At 45.4% G+C, this 22855-nt stretch overlaps 1 protein-coding gene and 1 long non-coding RNA gene across 3 annotated transcripts in view; one reads left to right on the forward strand and one right to left on the reverse strand.

Annotated features, from left to right (window-relative positions):
* The window catches only part of LOC308123792, an 8290-nt gene extending 5140 nt beyond the window's left edge, over positions 1-3150 (reverse strand). For both annotated transcript variants that reach the window (XR_013936255.1, XR_013936256.1), the window contains exon 1: positions 1862-3150. This is a non-coding gene — a long non-coding RNA (uncharacterized lncRNA). The remainder of the gene's footprint in view (positions 1-1861) is intronic.
* A 611-nt stretch (positions 3151-3761) lies between these two features.
* Positions 3762-22855, forward strand: part of svep1 (sushi, von Willebrand factor type A, EGF and pentraxin domain containing 1) — a 107204-nt gene continuing 88110 nt past the window's right edge. The window contains exon 1 of the mRNA XM_080486365.1: positions 3762-4735. Coding sequence (XP_080342491.1) covers positions 4187-4735 — 549 coding nt within the window. The 5' untranslated portion in view covers positions 3762-4186. The remainder of the gene's footprint in view (positions 4736-22855) is intronic.

The raw sequence follows: 22855 nt of genomic DNA on the forward strand, positions 1-22855 counted from the left end.
GCAGGTGTGTCCGGGTCCAGATTTTCTTTTAGAAGCCGTTAAAAATCAACTTTTCCTCACTTTTTATACACTTTTACAGCTTTTTCATTGGCCAAAACACTTGTTTTTTTTTTCCATCTTCCTCCATCACCACTGTATTTAAAGGAAGAAAAATGAGAGGAAGAGAGGAAGATCTACACAGGAGAATTTAAATTAAAGTAAAAATGATCAAATCTGCAAAGAGGAAAGAAAAACAGAAGCAGAAACAGTTTAGAGTTCTGAGTTTTTTTTCAGACGTGCCTTCTAGTCCAGGAAATACGGTAAAATCAAAGCATTGCCCTGTCGATGCAGGTTCAAGGTCTTTAAAAGCAAATCAAAGTGACTCAACACTGCCCCCTAATGCACAAGAGTGGCATAACTAGATTTTTTATTTTTTAACATAATGCCCCTTTAATGCTTCCTGTAGGTAAACAATCACTTTACATGATGCGGCCGTTCTTTTTCTGCGGTTTCACCACGAGAAATCGTGTTTTGCGAACGTGCAACAAACGGCAGCATCGACATCCTGAAGAACAAAACCACAAGACAAACCGCTTCTCTGACTCGGCACTTTGTTTGGGCTCACGACAAATACTCCCTGTCTGTTTTTTTGTTTTTTTGTTTTTTCTTTCATGTTCGTTAAATCCAGCGCTTCTCGTTACGTGTCTCTCCGTGCTCACGTGCTCTTCAAAAAGTCCCTAATTTCTGTTTTTAAAAAAAAGGGCCTCAAATTGTCTGGAATTTAAGGAAGGCACAAATTAAACCGACTCTTGTGGCGGACTGGATGGGCATGCCTGTGCTCATTTGTTGCGCCCTCTTTTTTTTTGTTTTTCTACGTGTATTTTGATTTTATATCTCACAACAATGTCAATTTGAAGCTTTTTTTGGGGAGTTTTAAAGTGACTGGGCTAAATAGGTGTCTGCACGCCTCGCGGCTTCACTTTTATGACCCGGGATCTGAGGGGAATATAGGAAAGTCTCCAGTGTCGTTAAAAACTCTTTACACAAGCGGCGCGTAGGAGCTACTGTAGGTCACCGTCCTCCACTCTCGCAGACCTCCGCCCTCCACCACCGGCTCGCCTCCCCCGGGACCCCCACCAAGTGTCCGGTGTGGGGGTCTCCAGTGCTAAAAAGCAGGAAGTCACAGCTGGACTCTTTTTGTGTGTGTGCGTGCGTGCGTGTGTGTGCGTGTGTTTTAATGCTCCTCGCTGTGAGCGTTGGCTGGATGTAGGTCAGTGTGTCTGTGTTTGGGTCTCGCCGCCTCTCCCGTCCAGTTTATCTGACCCGCGTGGTGCCGTGAGAGTTTTCCACCGCGGTGAAATGCAAACTTCCACTGGGTAGTAAACACAACCGTGGATAATAGTTTAGGACGCACACACACACACACACACACACACACACACACACACACACACACCCTCCACAGTCTACTTTCCCCGATCCCTCACAATCTTGTAATCACTGAGCGGCGCGGTGGAGTAGTGGTTGGCTCTGTTCTCTCACGGTCACACGATCCCCCGTTAGATGCCAGGTTTTTTTCTGTCGAGTTTGCATGTTCTCCCTGTAGGTCAATGGGATTTAAAGGTCTCCTATTATACAGCTTTTGGTCAAAAAAACGTCCGTTGGATCAAATGAGCTACATTCAGAATCTGCTGTGTCTGTGTGAGCTGGACTGGCTCCGCCCACACATCCTTGGAAGAGGAGGAAGTACTTCCTTTTGCGGAGCACACAGTTTTACATTTTTTTTAAATAAGCCGGGGAGAGAGATGACAGACTTTCTTCACTTCTGGGGCGTCGCTCCAACAACGGTTATTGCAGTCCCGTAAGTATTACTATTAAATACCTCATCGCTTCATGAAGACGCTTCACTTGTCAGGTCAAAGCTTTAATGAGTCCGGACTCGTCTGGGAGTTCAGGATTTCTACCTGGTGGATTTTAATTCAGAACCCCCGGGGCTGAGGAGGGCGCTCCCGGTCCTGCAGGGCTGCAGTCCTGCATGGTTCCAACACGTTCCCGCTTCAACACTCCCGATTGTAATAAGTAGTTTGCAGTCGGGCTTTTTTTTTGTTCTTCGCCGTGCTTCATGACGGCACAAGAGGCTCAGGAGTGTTGGAGGCAGAAGACTTTGGAAACACGCAGGACCAAAACGCCGCGATACGAACGGTGACGAGCTAAAACGATCATAGATAAACAGGCAAACTGGTTGCTCGGCAACAGCCCCTGGTTGACGACCCAGAACTACAGTACTCCGCGTACTCTGAAGAAGAAGGAGACGATACACAGGCATGAAGATTGTCTCCGTCACCTCCTCCACCAGGCGCTGGTCGGTGTTTGGGATTGCACCGCCTCCGTCGGTTCCTGAGGAAAAACACCACAGTGAGAATCTGAGTGAAGAGTTCAGTCGTGCAGCAGCAAACGCTTCCGTATTGCTGACGAAGCAGATTTAACATCAAAATCACACGTGATCAAACATGCAGGCTGAAGAAACGACATTTTGATTGTATTTGGCACCAGGAAGAATCATTACAAATCGCATAATGTTGAAATTTCACTCACCTTTTCTTTCTCTTGCCTTTATTTACCAGGAAGAAAAACAAACAAACATTGAGATCGAGATCTCTTTTACACAGGTGACATCATCGTATCTACAAAACCAACACATTTAAACAAATGTCAACGTTTCCATGAGACATTTCAGCCTCTTCGCATTAAAACAAAGAGAATGTTTGGGCGGTGCAGAAGAACCTGCAGTCTGATCTCTGTATCCAGTTGACTCCTCAACTGGAACCAGTTCAGTCACAAATAATTGCCCCTGTAAAGACATTTTATCCTCTTCACTTCTCTCTCCGTCCTCGTTTCCACTCCCCCGGCTGTGATTCTTGCGTCTGCGGCTCCTCGCTGTCAATCCGAGGCCTCGTCGCTTTAATGTGCCTCCGAAACACCGGCTGCCTTTGTTTTGGTTCCAGATAAAAATCGTTGGAGGGAAACCGGGGGAAGGAGTGCAGGCGAGTCCCCACGGAGCGGGAAGAGACAGACAAGTGTGAGGGGAACAGCTCTTTACGCCTCTATTTATATATTTTTTTATTGTTTTAATAACCTTGAAGATTAGAGGGGGGGGGGGGGGTCGGAGCGGAGAGGTGATGAAGAGCTTCTGAACAACTGAACTCCTCCGATTTGACGCTTCTTATCTTATCTTTCTTCCTGCCTCTCACCTTTCATTCACGTTCTGGTGTGTGTGTGTGTGTGTGTGTGTGTGTGTGTGTGTGTGTGTGTGTGCACGTGGAGCTGATCCCAGCGCCTGTTGCTGATGTTTTCGTTGAGATTGCTGACGAGTTGACAGGCGAGACGCAGCACTGACACCGAACCGTCCGGATCAGAGCGTACAGATGAATACAGAGAGGAGGAGGAGGAGGAGGAGGAGGAGGAGGAAAGAGGGGGGAGGGAGAGAAAGAGAGAGAGAGAGGAAAGGGGGAGGTGGGAGGAAAAAGAAAGAGGAGGAGAGATGAAGGTGGGGGAAAGAAAATGACTTCACGCTACGACTGGACTGCCCCCTTTTTTCCCCTCAACCTCTCTCTGTCTCTCAACTTTTTCCCTCCCTCCTCCTCCTCCTCCTCCTTCTCCTCCTCCTCTGTGTGTGTGCTTTTTTTTTTTTTTTTTTTTAAATGGTTTGGGGAGAAGAGGGGAGCAGGCATTCGGCGCTGGGCTGACGCTGCAGGCAGGAGCGTCTCTTGAGGGGCAGCACACTGGGACCACAGAGGACCGACGGGGCTTTTCTCCAACCCTCTGGCTCTGATGCACAGACTTACAGGCAGAAGGAGAGACACCAGGGGACCAGAGTGTCAGAAGACTAACAGACACTGGCTGTACAAAGAGCAAGGACAACGCCGTAGATTTATTATTGTGGAGAAGTCAGGCAGCCGGCTATCTTGCGAGGAGTTTTTCCACTGGGGAGAGAGCGAGAGAGGAAGCAGATGGACTGGAGCACTTTTTGAATGAAAGGATCTCCACCGTCACGTAGCGATGCTCCTGAGGAACTCTGCGCTCATCAGTTGCCGTCTGCCGGGCTCCTGGACGCCGACGCAGGCGTAGGACACGTTTATCTCCACTGATTTCCTCCGGAGGAAGAGAGGATCCACGTTGTCTCTTTTCGCTCTGCCCTTCTCCCACCATGTTTCTCCAGAGGTGCTCCTCCACGCTCACGTGGACGACCTGTCTTCTGCTCCTGTGCGTCGTGGACGTGTGCATCACCCAGCAGCCCCAGCCGCAGGCTGGACGGCGGTCCAGGCAGATGTCGGCGCCGTCGTCCCCCCCCTCCTCCTCCTCGCCGGCGGCGGCCGGGAACCTGTCGGAGAGCGCCGAGAGCAAAGTGGCGCGCCTCGGCCTGGCGTTCAAGCGCAACGTGCGCGAGCTGCGCGAGAAGAGCGCCTGCCTGGACCTGGTCTTCCTGGTGGACGAGTCGTCCAGCGTGGGGGCCAACAACTTCCTGAGCGAGCTCAGGTTCGTGCGCAAGATGCTGTCCGACTTCCCCGTGGCGGCGGAGAACACGCGGGTGGCGCTGGTGACCTTCTCGTCCAAGACGCACGTGGTGACGCGGGTGGACCACATCTCCTCACCCAAGTCGCACCAGCACAAGTGTTCACTGTTCAACCAGGAGATCCCCGCCATCAACTACAGGGGGGGGGGCACCTACACCAAGGGAGCCTTCCAGAGGGCAGCGGTGAGTCACACTAATGAGCTCAGATGTTAGTGTGTGTGTGTGTGTGTGTGTGTGTGTGTGTGTGTGTGTGTGTGTGTGTGTGTGTGTGTGTGTGTGTGTGTGTGTGTGTGTGTGTGTGTGTGTGTGTGTGTGTGTGCGCGCCTGCAGCATCTCGCCTCTCATTTTCGTCGCAGCTTCACTGTGACCTCCAGCCGGCTTTCCGACGCCGTACGTGCGTTCGGTGCGTGTGAGTGCGCAGTGCCGCTGTGGCTCCAGCAGGTTGATGGTAATGAGGCCCTGCGTGGCTTCTGCTGCTTCTGCTGCTGCTTCTGCTGCTTCTGGTGCTTCTGCTGCTTCTGCTGCTTCTGCTGCTTCCTCCAAATGACACACCAGCAGACGGCGGGGGGGGGGGGGACTGTTCAGTGAAACCCCATTAAAGATGCAGGAAATAACCAGAACAATCAGAGCAGCTCATTCGAACAGAACTTAGAAAGAAGGAGTGGGAGAGAAGTCACTGACCGTTCAGAGTAATCAGGGTCTAAGATGTGTGAGTTCCTCCAGCAGTGCAGGTTCCACGGCTCAATCTGTTGTCCATGCAGGGAGCGAAGGGTCACCAGGGGTCAAAACGTCTGCTTGTTTATGGTTTGTTGATTTGAGCTGTCTGACACACACACACACACACACACACACACACACACACACACACACACACACACACACACACACACACACACACACACACACACACACACACACACACACACACACACACACACACACACACACACACACACACACACACACACACACACACAGAGCCAGGACATATGGAGCGTGCAGCTGTAAAAGCCGTGTTGGTGGCATCGGGTCTGACCCCTGTGTAAACGCAGAACCTCGGCTCGTGGGTCCCGCCGACGTTTTCAGGTTTAAACCGCTCAGATGCTGAGCTGCATCTTCTACACTGGCGCCGTCATGCTGAGGAAAGCTGCTGCATTTACCGTTTTAATTACAACAATTTTAACTAAGTTGCCTCATGGAAGCCAGGACAGGGAATTCAAATAAAAGGAGAATTAACTGTAAAATTCTTCTATTAAGATGCTTCCTTTTCACTCCACCAAGACGATGACACTTCCTGCTGCAGTCGGGATTCGAACCGTGGTCCCGCTTATGCCTCAATAATAATAATTGTGTCTTTCATGTTACTAAGTGGTGTTCAACAACGAGGAAGTATGAAAAACTCCCCGCATTTATTTTGATTATATGGCAGTGGAATTGTTAAAAATGTACCTGCGTGAGCGGCTTGGCCTCTTTTCTAAGAAATGTTAACATTTCTGTGTATTTTTAATGAGAAGTTGAACATGTGCGGCGTGTTTGTGGATCTATTTGAAGAAGACGGCAGTAACGACTCGTATTGAGGAGAAAAGCTGCTTCCTGCCGAGGTTAAAAACGAGCTCAAGTCGTAGTTGGAACGACCGAAAACAGAAATAAAGTTGTAAACTCGCTGATATCAGCCGGGAGGTAAAGCCGCCTTGGAAATCGTCTCCTCCGGCTTAGCGCTGAAAGCTTTGGCCCCCCCCAGCACTGCCTCTCCGCTCACCCTCCTCGGCTAAGTGCTGATAAGAACACCCCCACACACACACACACACACACACACACACACACACACACACACACACACACACACACACACACACACACACACACACACACACACACACACACACACACACACACACACACACACATACCAAGAAAAGGTTTTCTGGGTGAACCAGAGTGCCTCATCCAGACAGTCTGAATCACTGAAATATGGCCCAAACAAAAGACAGGGCGTAGCTCTGCTCCGGCTCTTAACTTTTGCTGTTGTTGATTAAGAGTCCGATTAAATTTCCGTCTGTTACACGTGAGCAACGGGAGAGAGACGAGCCCAGCGGACACGACGATGTCTCCGCCGCCGTTCACCTGATGGATTCCGCCTGACGCTCACTGAGCGTCTCCGCATTGGTCAAGAAAAACCAAACAAAAAAACAAAAGCTGTCTGAATCCGACTGGAAAACCAGAGAATCAGTGGGATTTTCTCATCATTTTCCATTCTCTGTATAAAATCTGCTGGCGCTGATCGAAACAGGCGCCTGCTGCACCCGCTGAACCGCACGGCGGACGTACGCGAGGGTGTCGAACCGGGGATCTTTTTTATTTTTTATTTTTTTGTGGCGTGCGCACGTAATTAGTTATCTTGTGCCCGAACATGTGCCTCCCTGCGTTTGTGATGTCTATGTGATGTCTGCGTTAACGAGCGGGGAAAGTGAGAGTGAAAGTGAGCGCGAGAGGATAATTGATAATTGCAGCATTATAATGATAATAATAATAATGCCATATTTTTATTCCCCTGGCGGGTTTTGGCTGCGCTAAGTGCTGCAGAAAGCTGGGATCCATTAGGAGAGACATTTTTCCAGCAGGCGTGCATGTAGAGACAGGGCGCTGCTCCAGCTCTCTCCATCTCCGTCTCCCTACCGTCTGTCTCTCTCTTCACCTCCTCCTCGCCTCTGACGCTCCACAATCGCCGCGTTTTACGTAATTGTTGAATTCCTCTGTTTGTTTGACTTTCATTATATCATTTGCATGCAGACTAAACAAGTCGGCTGTATTGGAGATATTTGTGAATTAGGCTGTGCAGAGTTGATGGACAGAAACAACTTTAACGCAACTTCTTATGTGGAAACACGACACCCCCCCCCCCCCCCCCCCGGACAGTTTGAACCACACTGCAAACCCCCGTAATCTCAAGCAGGAGAGTAATTTTCCATAAAATGTTATTATGCCTGTCACTTTATGATAATAATACAATAATATAACATATCACAGCCCGTTTCTGTTTCACTCTTTATATATAGTCTGCAACTGTCAGAACTGTTAATGCTCTAGCTTGTTTTATATTAACCAAAATGTCTTTTTCGCATGTTAATGAGCAAAAAAGCTGCAGAGAAAATACTTTTCTATTATTTTACGTTGTAAACTGTGCACTTCTTCTACATTCTAACACTTTAAAGACCAAAGAACTAAAAGAAAAATCCCAAATATCATATTGATAGATGGAGAAAACAGTTGTTAGTGTGTCTGCAGCCTGGTCACAGCAAAATGAGTGAAGTCATACTTAATAAGTCGTTGGTTTATTGGTCAGCGATGAATTTCAACGCTTTAACAAACATTCATTAGAGGGTTTTTTTTAAGTTTATGTTGGTTTCCTGTAGCCTAATGCTATTTGTTTAATTTTATATGAGCAAGTTAAACTGATTGTGCCAGAAAATGCCACAAATAATGACATTCACATGGTATATTTAATTAAATAGAAATCCATTTTTTTCCACCTTAGCCTAACCCCTCTCATAAAGTCAGACCACCTCTTCTGTCTCTGACTTGCCAAAACATCAGAGCGAAGCCAAACACTGGCAGACTAAATGACTCGCTTCAAAAAAATTTTTAAAAATAATACCGCTCATGAGAAGGTTTCTAGTTCTGTTCTCGAGGATTTAAAGTGTCTTATTAAGGTTTACTCTGCAATTTAATTTTGACAATTTTCAAAGTGAGCAAAGTTTACACGCAACCCCGAGGAAACCTGACCCCCCAGAAAGTTTTTTAAAAAAAGTCTGTTTACACTGTAATTTTTTGGAAAACGATGTAGTGTGCATGCCAGGCCACAAGTTGGTGCTGTTTGGTGTTCTTGTGATGAACCCACACACGCATACACACAAAAAAACAATACGCTATGAATATTAACAATAGGAGAACACGGACAATCAAGTTGGATTGTTATTACGGTGACTGTCAAAATAAAAGCACCAAGTCCCAGGAGACTATGGAGTGAGAGTCATGACACGACGGAGGAAACTTTGTTCTTATTGTCCATCTACTCGCTCAGGTGGAGAAGATGGAGAAACGGTCATAGTGTTTTCTAAAAGTTGCGTTTTCCCCCCGTTTTCACGGAGTCGGATCGTTTTCAAAAACTTGCATTTTATTCCGTTTCCATGAAGACGGAGCGTTTTCAACACGTTGCGTTTTCCCACATTTCCACAGAAGTGGAATTGGAGCGTTCCACCTTGCGATCGATTTTTCGAAAAGTTGCATTTCCCATAGCTCCGAGCAACGTTGTCGTGTAAACAGTGTAGTTCGGGCCGAGGTGTGTTGAACAGACTCTCTTCTGTGATATTAAAACACAACTGATGCTGTGGGCTGATCTGTATTTGTGCAGAGCAGGAACATTCCAAAAGATTTTTAGAACCACGAGTGAAGTTCTCATCCCCCAAATGCATTTTCATAGCAAATGTTGCACCATTTATAAAAAAAAACCCAAACTAAACAGTCTTTCCACTGGTCTGTGAATTAAAGCCACAAAACAAAGAAGTAACCAACTTTTCTTTACTTTCTGGTTTTTATTCTAAAGTTTAAAAAACCTAGAGTTTCCTAAACATACACCACTTTGTCAGGATGACTGACGGCGTCTCGTCGCAGCGTCTGCTCCTCCTCAGACTCGCCCCAGACATGATAACCTGCTAAATTATGACCTCAGCTTTCCGGCGCTCTTCCAGAAGCAGCGGGCGACTTTCACTAAATGGTTCCTGGGATAATAACCTCACTGTACCTGAGAAAGTTTGTATTAAGGCCTCCAAACTCAATCATATGCTCTTTCCATCAACTGTGATTACTCAGGAAATGGATGGACTTTTTTTTTTTACAGCTCGTTTTCTATTTATTTTCCGTGCATTTCCCTTGCGCATGACTAAATATCCTCAAGGCAGCGTGGCTCAAAGCCTTTCATTTTATTCGAAGGGTTGCTACTAATCTTGTTGATCCTGGAATCATGGCTTTTTCCATTGTTTCGTCTGTAATAACTCGCCTTGGACACGAGTTCAGCTACATAAAAAAAAAAATAAAATACAGATGGAGAAAAGGACTGGAGCTCTGCGGGTTTATTCCGCCGGCATCTTTTGTATTTTCTTCCACCTTTTTGTCTCCACCCTAAACCGACTGACCTTTTCTTTAGCTGCTCCATTAAAAAAAAAAAAGTGCTCACATCCATTGAGAATGTGACTTTTTGAAAATGGCCCCCAAGGTGGCGCTGTTGAAAAAGGCTCCATCACGTAATCTAAGTAAAACGCGTCTTCTCCGACAATAACAACAATGGCGGCCTCCATCGTGTGGTGACTCCCCGTCCATATTCTCCTGGGGTTTTTTTGTAGTTTTATAGTTGACAGTCACACGATCTAACTCGTCTGTCCACTAGAATGTCCACGAACTCAACCAACAGCGCCAACATGTGGCAGCGTTTCTACCAAGAGGACAATGTTTTTAAAAACTGTGTAAACTCAAAAATGTTCCCAAACAAAAAACACCAAAATGATGTGTTTTCTCCTGGAACGTTGTGTAAACTATCCCGAAGTCTTATAATGGGACTGTCGTCTTTGTCCTGATATACATGAGCGGGAGTCTGATTGATTTGTCGTTGAATTCATGTTGCCGTGGCGACGATAGGTATGCAGCGACATGTCACTCTTTTAACTTTGTCAGAGGGTTTGTAGAGTCAGGAGGAAGTTGGGTTCTTCATTTTTTTGGTTCCAGTCCAGACTCGGGACTTTTAATCTGATTATTTGCACGTTTTGGTCCAATATTGAAAACTTGGATTTCAATCGAAAAAAAATAAAAAGTGGCAGCAAAGTGAGGAAAGATGGAAGAGCCGGAGGAAAAAAGGTAGAAAAAATAAAAGAAGTGAAAAGTATCTCTGGGTGGCTTTCACGGTAATGTTTTTACCTGATCGCTGCTTAGCGGTTTGCTTGTCTGCACCGATCTGGGTCAAAAACAGCAGACGGAGTTCGCCCCTTCATAAAAGGAGCTTTCTGCTCAGCCAGCCGGGGCGTCACCGGGACTGAAGTTCGAATGAGGTGGACCAGCAGGTGTGGCGTTTAGTTTTTTTCTTCCTCCTCCTCTTCTTCTGAAAAGTTCCAGTGGCTCCTGATGTGAGCTCCAAACCTGCTCAACACCCACAGAGAGTTCAGAGAGCAGCTGCATGTCTTCACGTCTTCGCGTGGACGGTAACATGCAGGTGGACGCGTGAGAGTCGATGTACCGGTACGTCTGCAGTCTGGGAGTGTGAAGAGGTCCGCCTCAGTCCCCGCAAAGGGTTTTTTAGGAGAAGCTTCCCAAGTCGAGGAGAGCGGCGAAGCGGTGAAGATTTTCTTCTGTATTCAAACTCCTGCAGCTCGTAAACAAGTACTTGAGTTCCAGTGCTTGTGGACGTTGAAGGAGGGTTTCTCACCTCGTATTATTCAGCCGCGCTTCTCGCCGGTTAGCGTCTCGAGAAACCCGACAGCTTCTTGACTAATGCCACAATACAAGTGTGAAAGTGAGTCCGTACGCCACTGTTTGTCTAGTGTAGTCCAGGCTGAGGTAACGGTGGGGGGGGAAAGGGGGGGGGGGGGCTCTGTGTTCACACTTTATTGAGCCTCTTCCAGAACACAGGAGGTGAAACAACGTGAGCTCAGCTATTACATCCTACGGCTCAGCGGAGCTTTTCCCCAATTACGCCCCATCTCTGTGCTTTGTTGTTTTCAAAGTCGTCCTGGAGGACGTCAGCACTGACGCATGACACCCATAATAAGTAGTATTGTTTTTCATAACAATGTCTATTAGATTAAATGAGGCCTGCGCACGCTGCTTACACTGGGTCTGTGCAGATAAAAACTGTGGGGTTCCTGTGCATTCCTGGAATACACAGACTTCTGCAGCCTCGGACTGGATCTCTGAGCGGGGATGAGATGGACAACGCTGAAGATTAACTTTGTGAATGAAAGGGAACTTTTAAAAGACGTAGCTGAGCTCTCATCTGGAGCATAAAGCTTCCCTCCAGGAGCTGATTTGAGAAACCAGATTGTTATATGGGTATTAAAATCCCTAGATGTATTGTGGAGTATGTATGTACATAACGATATGAGACTTTCTTCTCGTTACGTTGAACTTGGTGACGTTCATACGGCTTTAGCATTATCTATGTTCAGCGTTTTTGTTTTGTTCAGGCCCCGTTTATAAAGCAAAGTTTGACGATGATGTCTGTTTACGTGGTGCAGTTAGCATGCCAGGCCTGAAGTTGGCGCTGTTGGTTGTTCTTGCAATGAAACCACACAAACACACACACACACACACACACACACACACACACACACACACACACACACACACACACACACGGCGAGCAGAGAACAAGACGCTATAAACATTAACAACGGTACACAATAGTACACAACAAGTACACAGAGTACACAGTAATGTCATAAAAACGGGGTCTCAGCATGAAAGTTGACTTTCTGCTGCTGCACATCTTTCGTTGTGGTTTTTTTTTTGGGGGGGGAAACTGGTTCCAGAGGGGGGAAATTTGAAAACGCAGCCTCAGCTTTGACGTCTGGACGGGCAAGACGCACATTTGCGTGAAAACTTAACATCAACAATGGCGGACGAGCTTCTGAATCTCATGTTAGATGATGGTAAAACCTGATCGACAGCCTCAAGACCAGAGAGGCTGAAAGTCACAGGACTGTTCAGTGTATTAAAGTATTCCACAGGGTTTTTTCTCCATTATTCCATGATTGAAGTGCAGGTAAATGCGTCAGATGTCTTTAATAAATGAAAGTAAGCGTCCCCCCCCCCCCCCCACCGCCCCTCCCCTTACTGACTGGACCTCCTGATAAGAGGATAAGAAAAGACTTGTCTTCCTGTTTTCCCGCCATCTTGCTCTTAATCATTTCCTCCGCTTCGCTCCGTCTACATTTTCGCTTTATTCATCCCCTCCTCCTCCTCCTCCTCCTCCTCCTCCTCCTCCTCCTCCTCCTCCTCCTCCTCCTCCTCAGTATCAGAGGGTCTTTCCAGCAGGCCTGGTGGGCGAGACACAGACTTGAAACACCTTCCAGCCAGAATTGCCCTGATAAGAGCCGAGAGGAGGACAGACAGGAACGTCCACAGCAGATTTCGACACGCTGACTCTGCGCTGGGTTGTGTGTCGGCGCCCTCGCTGCACGTGGCACCTCATAAATCTAGAAAACGACTAATCGGCAGAGGAAAGTGAAGCTTTTCGTCTCAGATATTTACGCACACACACGTTATTGATCCCTCATTGCGAGGTGCAGTTTATTGTCCTGCTGTCCTTCATCCTCACGCTCAGTTGGACGTAATGGACTCGGCGTGAGTGCTCGTGCTTCGCTTGTGAGTCCGATTGTATGTTTTGGGTTGAACAGGAAGAAATGCATTAGTCTCGGGTCGCGCTCCGCCGGGCCTTTTCATGCCCAAACAGTCTGACAGAAATATTCTCTTCTTTCATAACTTTGTTATTAAACCCTCAAATATGCTCCGCCGGGGCATGTTTCTTTCTTTTCTTTTCTTTTTTCTTTTTTTTTTTTCTAGAAAATTGCTGAGGCGGCGCTGTTCTTTGTCTGAATTGTCATCATTAATCCTTTGATTGGAGGGAGAAGTGAGTGTTTTTGGCTTTGAAGTCAGTTTGCAGCATTTTTCTAACGAAATGAGTTGAAATCAAACATCCTGTTATTTCATCATGGAGCAGCTGGTGTTTAATTTGGAGTTGACTCTTTTCATTAGTCCGATCCCTTTATCCTTTCAGTACTTTTCAATGCTCATATTTATCTGCACGGCCACAACACTGCTCTCCTTATTATCCTCGGAAGGCTTGTCTTAGTTTATTATTTGATCTGGTTAATATCTGGAAATGCTAAATAACAGATTTTAAGTGGACATCCTCGAAAAAACGTGTTTTGTCTGTTAAAATGGAGAGAAACAATAAGTTTGTGCATTTATGCATTAATACACACGTATGATTAACATTAGTCAACGTGCAGAGTTTTGTTTTTTTTTACGAAAAATGTTATAATCTGGACTTTGTTTAGATTCTTGATGTGTGTGATTGTCTGGCCAATATTTCCTCGTCACACTCGGCTCACCCCTGCCCTCCTCTCTGAAATGGAAACCGAGTATTTTCCAGAAGCAGGGGCCTATTTTCCGACCTCTGGACGTCCAGAAGAACCCAGAGGCCTCGTCTGTCACCATTATCTCACACTCAAACACACACAGAGCAACACGCATGTAACAGGCTGATGTAAGAGCAATAAAAAGTGATGAAGCGAGTGCCAATTGTGACGTTAATAAAAAGGAGATTATAGTTTTTTAGTAGTATCTCCGAAAAGAAAGTGAATCTGACCGAAAAAGGCGGTACAGAAACGGACAGTAAATGATCCGATAGCATCAGGGTGCAATTAATGAAGAAACCAGACAGGATGATGTAAGTGTAACTTCTGAGAAGAAATCCTGATTTTAAAAAGGAATAAGTGGTGAACTGAATGTCTAACAGTAAAAAAAAAAAAAAACACATTGAATAAATGTGACGAAAAGGAATATTAAAGTCCACCATAGCGCTCAGGATACATTCACATAAATAATAAAAAGCCTAAGCAAAGCAGTAAAGAGCAGAACATTTGAAATATAGTGGGATAAAATACAGTGAACGCAGTAGTGTGAAGGTCTGATGAAGTGATTTAAAGTAGGTGCTCCTCACATTTGTGAAAGTAAAAGCTTTCAGCTCGCTCTCACTACAGCAAATGCTCCTTTTTTTTTTTTTTTATTGTGTTTGGATCAAAATAACGGTGAATAAAGCATGTGAGGTGAAGCACTGCGGGGTTGGAGTTTGAGAGTTTTATGTTTCCACTTGTGAGAGTTGGAAGCCCCGGATGGGGATTCAGGAGAACAGGAGACGGAATGCGACTGACGTCATTCTCGTTTTGCCCGTTTGGCGTCACGGAGGCAATATGGAGAACAAAAGACCCCCACGTGTCGGGGCGCCATGACCCCCAATCTGTACGTAGACCTGAAAACCTTCTGGGATTCCCTTCCCCAGGTCTCCACAGCAGCATTGTGTCGTCTGCATTGTTTGATTCTGATCACGATTTACATTGTTTTCCCCTCTGGTGACTCAACCCGAGCTGCTGGGGATGGACGGCCTCACCCGGTGACCCACGGCCGGGTCACGTCGACCGTAAAGCACTCGGATCAGCAAATTTCTTCGCACAATTTTTGGTTGATTTCACCTTCAAAATCAACTGAGTCAAAACTCGTCTCTGTAAATGTAGTTGCAATTTCAGCTAAAATGAATTCTGTAAAACTTTACACCGTTTGACTTTTTCAACTCGCAACGACGATACTCCTGGAGAGACGTTTGCGTTCAGTGTAGCCGTGATGACGAAGGTTCAGTAATTCTCTCATACGTTTCAAACCGCCATGTGGATCATGTGGGACGAATGCGTCTTCAAAGACAAAGCCCTACAGATGTGGTAGAAGTAATCTCCCTGCTCTCGAGCGGCTGTCGCCGCCTATTGATAACTCTGAATTCTTCGCCTCGGATCCGCGGCGAGGTGATGATGGACGGAGCAGCGGCTCGCGGCGAGAGGTCAGCTGGGTTCATCAGGTGAATCTCGCTCGGGAGAGTCCGACGCCGCCGTCTCTTCTCCAGCTCTCCCTCCGGCCGCAGCCTATCGATTTACTAAAGACTTTCTTAAAAGTACACAAGCTTCTTACCAGAAGTGTCTTTTTTTTTTTTTATTCAGACCAACACTTGTGTGCGGTCGTCCTTCAGTCTGTTTGTTCGGGGGTTTTGTTCATTGTAGATCATCCAAACTCTGGATATCTCCTTTGGAACAAAATATCTCAGTATGACTTTTTTTTTTTTTTTGTTATAGTCTAATAATCCAAGGTCACAAGTTTCCTGCAGCAACTCCTCCAACATCCTGGGTCCCATCTGTGTTCGTTACAGCAGCCAGAGATTTGGTGTTGTGGAGCTTCTTTATCCTTCTTTATCCCCCCCCCCCCACACACAATTTTGGGATAAATGATATATCAACATACAAAGACGGAGGATGATTCCAATGAGGAAACATCTGAGCTCCAGTTTCATGTCTGTCTTACTGCCAAGAAACGGTACTGAAATATTTTGGGAGGCATGTTCGGAAAAAAAGTTTGTTTTTGCAAAAAAAAAAAAAAAAAACCTTAATATTGAGGGTTTTTTTCTCATCGATATTCCTCTTGTGATTTCACGTGTGATTTTCTTTGATCTTTGCTTTGATTCATGACGATAAAAGTCCCGTTTCCACGCGTGGCGAGCTTGACGGCATCAGTCGCCTCCCACCACTGGATGCTTTAGTTTCCGACTGGATCGATTGATCCGAGCCACAGCCCAGAAACGACCCACAATGCATTGCTCATTAGACCTCATTGAACCATTGCAAGGCTGTCAGTGGCGTAGAATTACTTCTATCGCTTACATTTCTATAGATTTGCAGTCTGCGTGGGTCACGCCTTCCTTTTCTCTTTTCAGTAGATGTCGGTGTTTGCAGGAAGTGTAGGTCTGGATGCTGCAGTGTCCCACTTGGCCTCCTGCTGGAGGCTCCTGCGGTCAAATAGCAGGGCTGCGCTCCGGCCAAAACCAGCAACTCCAGTTACAGAAATATTTAGAGAATGAAAATGAGTTGATTGAGGCCAGTGGAAACGATTGTGTGCGAGTGTCTCTGCGTGTGCGTGCAGCCAAGTTTGTCTATGTGTGTGTTTTTCTCTTGAAGCAGAATTTAATGAGATTATTTAAAACCTCGACACAAGATCCCAAACACTGAGTCGGCTTCATGACCCTTTGGATTTAAAGTTGTTTTACTGGAGGTGAAGGTTGAAAATATCTATATAATCTAAGTTAAAGAATCCTCTTTATTATTTTCTATCATTTTTTTTTCTTAAAAAAAGTAGTATATGTGGCAGTATATGACGATGTTAAAAGCTTCATGCAAGAATATCTACCATTAGCCACGATACCTGAACATCGGAAACCAGTCACTTAACACCAAAACACCCTTAAATCCGTCGTTTCCAGCATCAGCTACACTCCAATGACCGCGGCTCTCCGGCGGAAACTCATCATGGTCGATGTGGGATTTACACCTTGAGGGAAAGCTTGAGAGAGAAAAATCCCCCAAAACACTTCAGAAAGAAAGGAGAAGGTGAAAGAAATGAGTAAGACCTAAGTCATGCCAGGTATTATTCACTCCTCTTCACTTAAGTTCTCCTTACAAACACGTCATTGTCATCCCGGGACCAGAGGAAATTACTCACTTTGCTCTCACTGTTTGTCTCAGTCGTCCTCTGCACCTTGTCTTTAAACTGGACATTGGAAGGAGCTCGGCGCTGCAGACCGGAGAGGGGAATCTTTATACTCCTGAGCTCCATAAAACATAATTGTCAAGTAAAAACCCTCCTGTCAGACACTAAATGTGTAATTTCAGCCCTCTCTGCACCGGCCTTAGGAATCCATCGCGCCAGCTAATTGCTCCTCGGAGACAAAGATTTTTAGTTTATTGACTTGAAGGCAGAGCGGAATCCTGCCATAAAACGTGGGGAGTCACCAGGAGCTGCTGCCTTCACCAGAGTGGATTTCCCCACAAAGACCAAACAAAACAGACACTCGTATTCCCAACACGAATATCAACGCTCAGAACTTTGAACTTTGCGGGACAGTTATTAGTAACTCATGACGACGTTATACGAGGTTTCTTTACCTAATCGCTCGTCTGGTGTTCCGGTTGGCTCATGACGCCGCCGTCAAACCGAGTTTGTGATGCTTGTCACGCGACACGTTTTCTGCCCAGTCTGGTAGGACTCGCTGCAACATGTGCATGTTTCCATTTACAACCCATTGTGATGCTTTCGTGCTCCCGCGTTGACATACAGTAGTTATAATTTGGACCGCGTGTGTTTTCGCAATCCGTTGCAATATGGGATATTTTACAATCCCTATATATTTTAGAATAATCAAAGACAATTTTGTGATGTGCTGCTGGTATATTTACCAAAATCGACAGGTTATCCAACTTACCTGAGCCTATTTAGTTTTGTAATATCAATTTGGACCACAAGGTGGTGCATTGAGTCACAGCAAAATGAATAGTTAACTTGATATTGGCTGAAGCTCTTGGCTCCTATACAGTGTCAACACTTTACATAGTCCCCTTTTAGAAGAATGGCATTAAGACATTTCATTGTGTTTTATTTTGAAAATACTCACATATTTTCACTAGATGGGAGTTTCCGGTCCCATAACTACTGGTTGCATGGACTGGTGTTGGTGGATATGATTTAAAGCTCTAGTGGCTGCAGCCAAACACAATAGGTGGAGACGAGTGAAGTAAAGAGAGAAACTCAACATCTCCATGGATGAAGATTTGGAATCAAATAAAATCCCTTAATCCAGGAGATCATTGCTAAAATCCAGCGTGAAACAAAAATCCAAACTGGTTTAAAAAGTCTTGGATGTTTATTATGAAGGTTCAGTACACCCATTATGTGTTTTCGTCAGTTTGAAGTACATGCACCCCCATGAACCATAACATTATGACCACCTTTATAAACCCGGGAGAAGAATATCATATTACCCGAACAAGCCTGAACTCTTGCAGCAGTTCGACCTCCCGTCGCCCGTCTGTCAGATTGGACCAGAAGGCCCAGGCTTCACCCCCCACATGCACCTATGAGCTCCGACCACCTCCTCTTTGGACCACTTTGAAGAGAGCCAGACGACTGTACACTGGTGAAACTGTGAAAACTCCTGATCCAGCAGTTGTCAAACTCACTTATATCCTTACATGTGTTCATCTTGAAGAGATAATCAATGTTATTCACTCCACTTGTTAGCGGTCACAATGGTATGGTTACAGGTGAAGGTAGGCCTCACTGACCTTTGGGTCAGTATTGATGGTTTGAGCCCTCATCTTGCTCCACTTCTTTACCGAATCAAAGTTCAAGTGTAAGTTCAAGCATCTTTATTATCCCTGAGGGAAGGGGAGGTAGAGATAAAACGTTATACACAGAGCATTCGGACATGAGACAAGAACTAAATGAAAAACAAGACGTATCAGTAGTACATCTGGGCCTCAGGTATCTGTGTCCAGGAGGAAGCAGCTGGAAATGGTGGTGTGGCGGGTGCAGACGCTCTTCCAGGACCAGTCTGGTCTTACTTACTGACCTCATTCTGTGCAGGTCGGTGAGGTCATCCAGGGCCGTGCCAGCAATTCTTCTGCACGTCTCTCCAATGCCTAACGGTCTATTCTGGTCTATTCTGATGAAAGCCCAGGCCAGCAGATGAGGTTGAAAAAGAATCTCTTGAAAATAGGATAAATAATGAACAGCTGATCAGCTGATGGGCTTCAGAGGTCAGTTTGTCTATGTTGGTTTACAAATCCGTCCAGTTAGACGAAGGGTCAAAAAACAACATTATAGGATTTCTAAATTCTCAAAACCCAAACAAATTTCATTTATCTCCTTGTTCAGCTTAACTATTTCCTCTTTCTGCTCTTCAGTGGTTATTAACCCTTTATTGGCACATTATTCAGTTGTAAATTTAATTCAGGATTAAAAGCAACACTAAGCTTCCTTGCGTGGCACAAAATCCCACTGGTTAGTTGTATTTCTGGCACTTTTTGCCCCAAAAAAACCAAGAATAAGATGGAACATGAAGTTTTTAGCAAATCTTTTATTGAAATTCACGTTTTGTTTTTCAATCGAGACAATTTCTCATCGGTTTAATGTTCAAGAGACTTAATTGTCGGTGAATTGTTCATTTACACTGATTTTAAAGTGTAACAGTACCCTGTGGCGTGGAGATTTTTAACACTTCCTATAAATGCTTTGCATGCTTATACAGGAAGAAACGAGGAGCTGTGTATATATATATAACACATGGTAACTGTGCTCTTGTGGGTTAATAACACCTAAAACTCAAGATGAGCAGTCCCGTCCACTTCTGATTGCATGGAGCTGCAGTTGATCACCATGAAGGTAGAATACACTGAAGGGGAGAGACGATATCAAGGCTACTTATTTATATCAATTACACCGATATTCGTTCATGAACTCTGATCTGTAACTTTTCTCTCCTGATTAGTTGCCCTGATTTGAGCATGATGTTGAAATTCTGCCGTGTCCCCGACGGAGAGTGCATTATTAGGAAAAAATGCTTCAAAATGGGCTCGACTGCAAAAGTAAAACATCTCCAGCTTTACCCTCGCTGGCCACTCGCACAAATGCCTCAGAGCACACACACACACACACACACACACACACACACACACACACACACACTTTCCTACACACACCACGCACACTCTCCTCACCTCGCACGCTGTTCTTTCCACTGAGCGCTCGTCCGCACACACACACACACACACACACACACACACACACACACACACACACACACACACACACACACACACACACACACACACACACACCTCCACAGAGTCCCGCTTACTTAAAATACTGCTCAGCGATTGATAGGTGCTGCTGACACCGGCTCTGTGGAGATTTGTGTGTGTGTGTGTGTGTGTGTGTGTGTGTGTGTGTGTGTGTGTGTGTGTGTGTGTGTGTGTGTGTGTGAGGGAGCGATAAATGAAAGGCTAAAGGGTCAGCGAGACCGCGGAGGTGGAGAGGCGCAGAGAAAAATGTGTGATTCAAAAACGGAGCGCTGAGCCGGCTGCAGAGACGAAGGTCAAAGGTCAGGGAGGCATCAGCGGGCGGAGGAGCTGACTGTCAGCAGCTCCGTCGCTCCGACATGTCCAGCTATGAATCCCATTAGAAAACACTGGAGGGTGGGGGGGTGGGGGTGGTGGGGGGGGGGGACTGTTTCCACCAGGAAACCTCTGCGCTGCTGAAATCATGGTTCTTTGAGACGGAGACTGTCTGGCACATACTTTTCAGATGAAACATTTTTCTTTGGATTTTAGAGGTTTGAGCAAATTGTTGAAATCAGAAGAGTTTATTAGCGTTCTGTGGGAGAGTTTTCATTCAGTCGTTTGCCCCCGAGGTGCGGGCTGCGTCAAACACAAGATACGGAAAACTTTCTTTGAGTTTTTGTCGTCTGTCTCCACGACAGCGGTGCTCAGAGCAAATGAGAGTGTAACTTTTTGAAAACACTCCCAAAAAAATGCTCTGATTCGGGCTCCGTGTAAATGTGAGAGAACGCAACTTTTTTGAAATCGTTTCAAATCTGTCTCCGTGGAAACGGGGGGGAAAACACAAGTTTTTTTAGAAGCGCTCTGACTCTGTTGCCGTGGAAACGGCCCAACGTGCAACTTTTCTAAAATGCTGCGCATGCTGTCGTAAATAGCTTCTTCTGCACATGCTCAGTAGATAGACAATGAGATTAATGTTTGTCATGACTCCCAGTCCATATTCTCCTGGGACTTGTTAGTTTTATACTTGACAGTCACCGTAGTAACAATCCAACATGGTTCTCTGTACGCATTACCAAAACAACCAACAGCGCCCACTAGTGGCATGAATACAACATTGTCCACCAGAATGTCAGTGTTGTTAATCCGGCATTGTTAATGTTCAGAGCGTATTCTTCTCTGTGTGAATGTGTGTGTGTTTTCGTGACAAAAACCACAAACAGCACCCACTAGTGGCCCGACATGAAAACATAATTTTCAGCGTTTCTTCCGTTTCTGGGTAAACCAACATCATTTTTAAAACGTCACACTTGAAACGTTCCGTAAACGGGGCCCTTAGTGTCAGTGCAGAGAACACGGGGTTTGTTCTTCTATATTTACAAGTGAAGATGTTCTGAGTGCGCCCAGTACGAAGAAGAACAGGTTAATTTGAATTCACTAATTACTGGAACAAATTATGGCATTTAGCTCTTTTTTGTAAGTCTAGTCATCGATTAATTCATCTGCCAAAATGAGCCAGTATTGTAATTGTCAAATAGTGACAAATAATGTGATTAAAAGTTTCTCTTACTCAGAAAGTATCAGCTGGATCGACGTGATCGAAGCAGGTAGGGAAGATTAAAGAGGTTAATCCGTCTTCTCTACCTACTTTATGCGGAGTATAACTAAATGTGTCAAAACCAGAAGTTTATGGATTTTTTAAGACACTCTAACTATAAGGTTCAGTTTCCTACAAGCCACATACATGATCTGAGCCGCGATAAATAACGACGAGTCGATTTGTAAATATTTCACACGAGGCTTTTATGGAGAAACCAGCCTCACGCGCCCGCTGTGTTCACGCCGCCGTTCGCAGCTCCACACAAATCACACCCGGTTCTTCAAGCGCACGGATTTACTTTGGCATCTCCAGATTAGTCCGGACCAAAAAAGCGTCACACGCTGGCACCTGAGCCGACCAGAACCGTTCCGGCGAGCCAGTAGTGGCGAGCGAAATGACATGTTTTTATGGGCTAAGGCGTGTAGGTCTATTAGTAAACCACTTGCTATGTTGAGGTTGCAGCGCGAGCGTGCCAGATTCCACTGGGCTGTTTTCTTTGGTGAGTGGCTGTGTGCGTACGTGTTTGTCCATCTCAAGCTCCTGTGAATGACTGTAAGTAGTTAATTGGTGCATTGGTGTTGTCTCGGCTTCTTCGGACAATCTCCAGGTCTGATTGTGGCAGATTTCCCTTTCGGGGTCTATTAGTATTTGTTTTTTTTTTTTTTTTTATACCTCGGTGAGAAGCTTTGTTCCAAGCAGTCGTCCAAATATAGAGACGAAATACTCTCTGGCTCCCACTTTAATCAGTTCATCATGAAAAAAAAAAAAAAAAGGCCTTGTGCAGGCAAGAAAACCATCCCACTGCACACAATACACGTTCACCCAGAGACCGAGTAATGAAAATGTGTACTCAAGCAAAACTCCTTCTATCATACTCAGCTACACGTCAGAGTTCTGCTTTTAAAAAAAACCAAAAAAAAACCACCATAGCCTACTCAAACTGTTTAACCGACATTTAATTGTGGTGTAAACTGTACTAAAGAGCTTTTAAATCACTTAAAACAAGCATGTGTACCTAATCATACAACCTAATTCTATTAATCTGAGTATTTCTAGTCTGGTAAAATTTGCAGGAGGTTTAAAAAGACACGTTTTTTAAAATGTCTTTAGGCATAAATATCTGAGAAGTTCCTCAGGAAACTCAGAAACATCACACACATTACCTACAATATCTCTACTTTCATCTACATATATATAAAATGTCATTATTTTAATCGTACATTGCTA

Source organism: Lipophrys pholis (assembly GCF_963383615.2).
Source record: "Lipophrys pholis genome assembly, chromosome: 18".
NCBI lineage: Eukaryota > Metazoa > Chordata > Actinopteri > Blenniiformes > Blenniidae > Lipophrys > Lipophrys pholis.